This window comes from Silurus aristotelis (assembly GCF_946808225.1).
Source record: "Silurus aristotelis genome assembly, chromosome: 6".
NCBI classification, from domain to species: Eukaryota; Metazoa; Chordata; class Actinopteri; order Siluriformes; family Siluridae; genus Silurus; species Silurus aristotelis.
Genome location: NC_139579.1, coordinates 11,607,140 through 11,614,639, shown reverse-complemented (window position 1 = coordinate 11,614,639; position 7,500 = coordinate 11,607,140). Strand labels below are relative to the sequence as shown.

The 7,500-nt window shown below is 39.3% G+C and overlaps 2 protein-coding genes across 5 annotated transcripts in view; one reads left to right on the top strand and one right to left on the bottom strand.

Moving 5' to 3' along the window:
* Positions 1-1,815, bottom strand: part of cUnh6orf136 (chromosome Un C6orf136 homolog) — a 181,925-nt gene extending 180,110 nt beyond the window's left edge. Inside the window, exons 1-4 of one of the 3 annotated variants that reach the window (XM_083543335.1) lie at positions 1,659-1,815; positions 1,106-1,115; positions 923-1,068; positions 1-13 (exon numbers count right to left, since the gene is read on the bottom strand). The exon at positions 1-13 is cut by the window's left edge and continues 620 nt beyond it. In XM_083543335.1, coding sequence (XP_083399461.1) covers positions 1-13; positions 923-1,021 — 112 coding nt within the window. In that variant the 5' untranslated portion in view covers positions 1,022-1,068; positions 1,106-1,115; positions 1,659-1,815. Of the gene's footprint in view, positions 14-922; positions 1,116-1,658 lie in introns of all 3 variants that reach the window. The other 2 variants (XR_014533941.1, XM_083543336.1) reach the window with 2 other exon arrangements.
* A 586-nt stretch (positions 1,816-2,401) lies between these two features.
* The window catches only part of abcf1 (ATP-binding cassette, sub-family F (GCN20), member 1), a 27,070-nt gene continuing 21,971 nt past the window's right edge, over positions 2,402-7,500 (top strand). Inside the window, exons 1-8 of one of the 2 annotated variants that reach the window (XM_083543266.1) lie at positions 2,402-2,622; positions 2,999-3,045; positions 3,207-3,284; positions 5,051-5,174; positions 5,291-5,328; positions 6,753-6,860; positions 7,069-7,119; positions 7,420-7,500. The exon at positions 7,420-7,500 is cut by the window's right edge and continues 18 nt beyond it. In XM_083543266.1, coding sequence (XP_083399392.1) covers positions 2,565-2,622; positions 2,999-3,045; positions 3,207-3,284; positions 5,051-5,174; positions 5,291-5,328; positions 6,753-6,860; positions 7,069-7,119; positions 7,420-7,500 — 585 coding nt within the window. In that variant the 5' untranslated portion in view covers positions 2,402-2,564. The remainder of the gene's footprint in view (positions 2,623-2,998; positions 3,046-3,206; positions 3,285-5,050; positions 5,175-5,290; positions 5,329-6,752; positions 6,861-7,068; positions 7,120-7,419) is intronic. The other variant, XM_083543267.1, reaches the window with a different exon arrangement.

Sequence of the window (7,500 nt, the reverse complement as noted above, 5' to 3'; positions counted from 1 at the left end):
CATTTAACGCCACCTGCAAATGAAAAGAAACTTTTTTTCAGTATGCGTCATTTTAGTGTCTTAGGGGTCAACCAGCTACGAGACGAATAATATCTAACGTACCTGCATTTATATTTTTTTAATGCTACAATACATTTCCAAATGGATTTTCACACCAGCTTTTTAGAACGGTTACCAGTCCAACAGGCTGCAATTGCCATAAAAAATCAGCAATATACGTTTCCCGTATATGGAGATTGGATTGGATGGAGACGTTTTTATTATACGAATTAGATCATTACTTTTATATAAGGATACATATTAAATCCACAACGTCTCATAAATCCATATTCTAGTCATAATTAAGCAAAACGTATGAATTGTATAAACTGAGAAGAACTTTTAAAGGGAAAAATGTGGTCGTTTCGATTGTGATCTATCATCATTTCAAAACATTAGGGTGCGTCATGAAATGAAAAATACAACAAAGAATACCCAAAACTGCTGAACGCTTTAGCTGCTGTTGTATTTTCCGTTTCAGGGCGCGCCCGATGTTTTTCGTATAGTGAAAGGTCTAGACTGCAGGCTAACCAGTTCAGCATCCGGAAGTCGTGCTATGAGCTTTGGCCGAGGGAGGATGGCAACGTTTGTGGATCATGTTCACACACGCCTTGTGCTGTGTGCGTGCGTGCGTGCGTGCGTGCGTGCGTGCGTGCGTGCGTGTGTGTGTCTATGTTTGTACAACTGAGCAGAAGCCTAGTAAGGTTATGGTGGTGCTTGGGTTTAAATTTTTCCCCCAGGAGGTGACGGTGACGTTCTTTACGCCGCCATCCTGTGTCCAGTGTTAACCTGAAGGGTCTGTCTTTTTTCTTTTCTTTTCTAAATCCAATCCAATATCCAGACTGTGAGCATTGTGTGATACATTACACTTTATTATACACACCTGCCATACTTTTAAGTTCTGCTTCTTTAGCAGTGCTCGGCAGCCACGGCTCTTGATGCAGCCTACCCAGAACGAGACACCACCTCTGCACACGGCCATTCAGGACAGGCTGTGTAAGATCCTCACCATTCGATTATCAGCAAAATACCATAACCGAGGAAACCTCAGGATTTTGTTTTCCGTTCCTGCACCTCTGCAATGCAATCAGAAAGACTGTATGTGAAGAAAATAATAATAATAAAAGAAAGAAACCTTATTCACTTCAAAATAACATGATGCCCCAAATGAAGGACACTATTCAGATTAAATATGAATGATTTAATAAGTAAAGCTCATAGAAAACTAAATCTTGTCCTGGGAATGTATGAAAACCCAGCGCGCACACACACACACACACACACACACACATCTCTGCTGTTATTTACGCGTCTGCAGTGGCCCCAAAGAGATCACGTGATCTGAACCCTGGCTGACTGACAGCACCAAGTTTTTTAATGAGAAAAACTGAAAATGAAAATATAAATAATATCAATGCGGTTAAAAGGCTTTTTACCACCGGAACTCTTTCTAAATATATAATTTTAGCTCAAACTAACTGCTACACGACAGCAGTTGATGCCCATGACAGGCGGTTAGCTTCCCGACTCATTCTGCTTTACCGGCCGTTAGCAAACTGTTAGCAAGTTGCTAGCATAACTCAAATTCAGCTTTATCGTTTCTTCACCTGAACACGCACCTGGACGTGTGAAGAAAAAGAGGGAAATAAGTGAAACGTGCGACGGTGAACGGCTTTTATGACGCGAATGCCGCTGCATCGGAATCACGCTCCGCGAATGTCACATCCGTACCGATGCCCTTCACCGAAATAACACTGCGCATGCGCCAACCCCCAGTTCTAGAAAAGGCGGTGCGCCCGCAGCCTCTGTGTCACCGGATATGACGTGCGTGCTTCGCAAACAAAGAGTCTGTAACCCATTATGAAGATTGTACTAGTCTGTAGATCTCTAAAGTCCATATTATATCAGAATCTAAATCAGGTTTATTGGCCAAATGTGCTTAAAAAAATGCTCCAAAGTCAGCTATACATAAAGCTCCCAAAGCCCAATAGTTGGTTATGCCTAAATCTCCCAATGCCCCAAAGTCCGCCATAACAATGTCTCTAAATGCTTCAAAGTCAGCCATACCTAAAGCTCCCAATGCCCCAAAGTCGGCAGTACCTAAAGCTCCCAATGCCCCAAAGTCGGCACAACCTAAAGCTCCCAATGCCCGAAAGTCGGCAGTACCTAGAGCTCCCAATGCCCCAAAGCCGGCAGTACCTAGAGCTCCCAATGCCCCAAAGCCGGCAGTACCTAGAGCTCCCAATGCCCCAAAGCCGGCAGTACCTAAAGTGCCTAATGCCCCAGATTTGGCCCTACCTAAATCTCCCAACGCCCCAGTCACCAATACCTAAATCTGCTGTTTCCCCACCCAGTCTGTGGTGGCGCTGTGGTTTTCCGAGCTACCGGCTTTTGAAACTCTGTGGTGCTGTGATGTAAGGAGTAGGGACGTGTAGGCCTCGTGTGCTCGCTTCTGTCCTGCACAGCAATCTCCGCATCAAATTCACCACCGTTTTTGCTTTGGATTAAGACAAAAATTTGAGAAAATGCCGAAGAAATCGAAAGAAGTGGCTGAATGGGAGGGAGAAGATGAACCGCAGACTGGTTAGAGCCTGAAATCAGACAGCACATGTTCAGGAATCAGAGATTAGCCACCGTTACATATCATAACTAGCACAGTTATAACCCCATCCAGATTATTGTTAGATGTTTTTTTTTTTAATGACAAATACATCTGTTTTTAATACTTTGGAGAGTGGAGTTTATAAATAGGATGATAGCTGATAATAAACAGTCGATCATGTGGTGTAAACAGAAGTGTGATTCTCCATAACGCTATAAAGCACTTTAGTATGAGCTTCACCACCATGATCACCATCATCCTGATCATTATTTACATTAGATTCGATTAATCATTGCTCAGATATTTTTATTTGTGTAAACGATCATCTTCCTTGTTTTTTCTCCTCCTCCCTTTCAGAAAAAGTTGTCAAGAAAGGAAAGAAGGACAAGAAGGGGAAGAAGAGTGTGAGTGGAGTACATGATTTTGACATTTTCTGTATCAAATATATTTGTATGACATCACGACTGCGTTATACACTTTAACATATGTGATGTAGTTGTTGTTAGTAAAGAACATGGCCACCTCTGAACACCTTACACTGATTTCGCCCTCTGTTTTCCTATAGTTCTTTGATGAGCTGTCCTCGGAGAGCAAGGCTGAGAAGATGGAGGAGCCGGTAGTGAAAGAGACTCAAGGAAAGCAGGTACAATCTCGATATTTCATTTCTTCATACGTTCCATATGCAGTCTTGCTAAGACAAGACTGGACGATCGGTGCGAAACTGAGGTTCGCTCACTGCAAGATGTTCGAGAAGAAACTCAAGGAAAGGTGTTGCACCATTTAGATACGGAGTTCAGAAAAACGAACATCTCCACAACTCAAATCCAAGTGTTAGTTCAGTATTTAAACGGGATGTGAGGAAAGTTACTTGTATTCAGAGTCACCTTGAGTTCCAGACCTATTTGAATGCAATATTGGTTCGACATAAATATATATTTATTTATATCTATAATACAAAAGCACAATGGGTTTCTGTTCACCTGCTAATATAAATTATATACTATATAACTAAAAATAAAAAAATAAATATATATATACCATTCGATTATCAGCAAAATACCATAACCGAGGAAACCTCAGGATTTTGTTTTCCGTTCCTGCACCTCTGCAATGCAATCAGAAAGACTGTATGTGAAGAAAATAATAATAATAAAAGAAAGAAACCTTATTCACTTCAAAATAACATGATGCCCCAAATGAAGGACACTATTCAGATTAAATATGAATGATTTAATAAGTAAAGCTCATAGAAAACTAAATCTTGTCCTGGGAATGTATGAAAACCCAGCGCGCACACACACACACACACACACATCTCTGCTGTTATTTACGCGTCTGCAGTGGCCCCAAAGAGATCACGTGATCTGAACCCTGGCTGACTGACAGCACCAAGTTTTTTAATGAGAAAAACTGAAAATGAAAATATAAATAATATCAATGCGGTTAAAAGGCTTTTTACCACCGGAACTCTTTCTAAATATATAATTTTAGCTCAAACTAACTGCTACACGACAGCAGTTGATGCCCATGACAGGCGGTTAGCTTCCCGACTCATTCTGCTTTACCGGCCGTTAGCAAACTGTTAGCAAGTTGCTAGCATAACTCAAATTCAGCTTTATCGTTTCTTCACCTGAACACGCACCTGGACGTGTGAAGAAAAAGAGGGAAATAAGTGAAACGTGCGACGGTGAACGGCTTTTATGTATATATTAGTGGTGTAACGTTATATTCACGAGTCGTCTTTTTTTTTTTTTTTACAGTTTATTATTAACATTTGTGATCAACATTTTAACAGTTAAATTTTTTTTAAAACAATTAAAAATGGAATAAAACAAATTAACATGATACACATTATATGGATTCAAATGAGTAAACAATCAAATTGCTACAAATTAAATTAATGGAATTAAATGTAATTAATAGGGAAACAATTTAATTTAATACGAAGTTATATCCCTATTCCACAAAACAAAACAAAAAAAACGCAATGATGCACACGTCCGGCGTTTAAAACCGTCTGTGTGGAAACGAAGCAAAAGTTCAGTTTGGTGTCCTGATGATTAACGTAATTTAAAAACACCGTAATTACTTTAAAACATTTACAAGAAAGTTTTGTCTTCATGCTCTCTGTTAGTTTAAGGTACATTTAGAACAGATAAAAAAAATGTGATGAAGTTGCGATTAATCACGAGTTAAAGCGTACAAATTATGCGATTAAATATTTCAATCAATTGAATATCCACATACATACATACATACATGCATATATATAATATATATGTGTGTGTGTGTGTGTGTGTGTGTGTGTGTGTATATATATATATATATATATATATATATATATATATATATATATATATATATATATATATTAGTGTGTGTATATGAATATTGTTTGCTCTGTTTTAGCCTCAAAAGAAAAAAAAGGACCGGCGGAAAGGGAAAGCCGGAAACGTGGAGGATGAGGACGAAGACGTCATGCAGAGACTGAAGAAACTGTCCGTCCAGCCCAGCGACGAGGATGAGAATGAGGGTAATGTCAAGAAACCCTACCATATATCTTTAGGCCTTTGCTTGATGAATAAAAACTGCTAAAACACTTTTTTTTTTTATTCATTCTGATGAACCTGCTGTACACTTTGCTTACAGTAATCGAGGCTCCTGTGAAAGGTGGAAAGAAAAACAAGGTGAGACGGTCGATTCATTCTGGCATGTTGTAACAATAAGTTTTACTCAAAATTTATTCGTAGAACAAGTGTTTTAGGGAAGTCATCGTATACGAATGTAGTTCTGGAACAAATCGATTTTATTTGGATTTAAAGCTCCTCATATGTAGGAGCCTCTTCAGGACACCAGGCAGCATCTGTGAAGATTGTTGTGGGAGTTCAGAGTAAAGAATTAAAACATAATTGGGGTCAACAATGGAAAGCAAATTACTTTAACCATCCGAGACTGTATTATTCTTATTATTATTCTTATTATTATTATTATAATTCTTTTGTTTGGATGTTTTATTCCATTATTCCATCTCGGGTATGTTGCATTCATTCATTTTATTGATTTGCAATACAAAAATCGGAATTACGACGCATCAGTTCTTTAATATTGAAGCCGAAAATGGAAGAAACAGCTTTTTATTGTTTCTGAGATTGCAAAACTTTTCCAATCTAACATCTCATTTGAGGGCCCGTCTGGGGCTGTTTGAGGGCTTTTTGAGACTGTTTGGGGCTGTTTGAGGCTGTACACTGCTTAATGAGATTGTTCGGGTCTGTTTAAGGCAATTCGGGCCTGTTCGGGGAAAGTTTGGTGCTGTCTGGTAGGTGCTGTCTGTTTTCTGAGAATGTTTGGGGCTGTTTAAAGCTATTCGGGGCTGTTGAAGATTGTAAGAGGTTGTTAGGGGCTGTATGAGACTGTTCAGAGCTGTTCTAAACTGTTCGGCGTTGTTCTAAACTGTTCGAAGACTCTTAGGGACTGTATGAGGCCGTTCGGAGCTGTTAAAGGCAATTCTGTGTCGTTCTGGGGAAGTTTGGTGCGCTGTTCTAGAATGTTCTATTCTGTTCTGCGCTGTTCTGGACCGTTCGACGCTGTATGAGGTTGTTCGGGGCTCTTCGAGGCTGTTCGTGGCTGTTATGGGCTGTTCTGCAATGGGAGTGAAGTTCTTTTGTGTGCGCAGAATAACACAGTAAGAAGAGGACACGCATGGGACTCCCATTTCCTGTCGTTCTCTTGCTGCTTTTGCAAACCACATACTGATTCCATATGAATTTTGAAGTAAAGCCAGAAAGTTGGATGAAGCCACTGATGGATAATCTTTTTTTCTCTCAAAACCATCAATAAATCAATAATTTTATGGATTTTCAAAAGCAAAAAATTAATGAACGTACACGGAACTATTCCTTTTTTACTACACCAAATGACTGCATAAAAAAATTCAAATATGTAATAAAATAGTTCAAATATTACAGCATGGCTTTAAGGTTCCTTAGACTTGGACAGAACAGACAGTCCCAGAGATATCACTTTGTTTAAAGCAGTGTTTTTTGTGTGTGTGTGTGTGTGTGTGTGCGTGTGTGCTTATGCTCTAGTTTGATAACATATATCTTGCTTTTAGGGTGGCAACATATTCGCTGCTCTGAGCCAGGGTCAGAGTGATGAGGAGGATGAAGAGGAGGATGCAGATGATGACGACGAGAAACCAAAAAATAAGAACAACTTGACGGTGAGAGTGTTTCAGCCAGTATTGCTTTAGTATTCAGTATTACATAATTACCTCAGGAGAAGAAAGACGGAGGAATTTCCAGTATTCAATCCCGAGTTTTTCCGCAGAATTCCATGCATCCGTTTACCTTCACACTCAGCAGGACCTGGGAATCGTTCTTGTTCTTGTATCTAATACGCGCCAAAATATGTGTATGTATATAATTCAGGAAGTTTCCAGAGCAAAGAAATCCGATAAGGCTAAGACGAAGAAGTCCAAGGTGGGTACATGGGGTTGTTTTATTCATCTCTATTTATTTATTTTTATTTTTTCCTAACCATTTAATGTTGTTAAAAAACATCAATGCATATATAGCATGTACTAACAACTTTTTTCCATAACCACCTTCCTATCGTTTTTTTTTTTGTTTCTTTTCCCTGGTGCCGTCACTCCCCGGAACCTATATTCGAGTTATTCGAAAGGTCACAGATTTAAGGTGTCCTATGAAAGAAAAAAAAAAAAAAAAACCCAAAGGTCATGTTCCGTGTTTTATTGTTTGTTTTGTCCTCGTGTGTCTCAGGCGTCTGACGATGAACCCGACAAGGAGCTGGAGGAAAAGGATGAGAATGAGAAAAAGGGGGTGAAGAAGAACAAGAAAGCA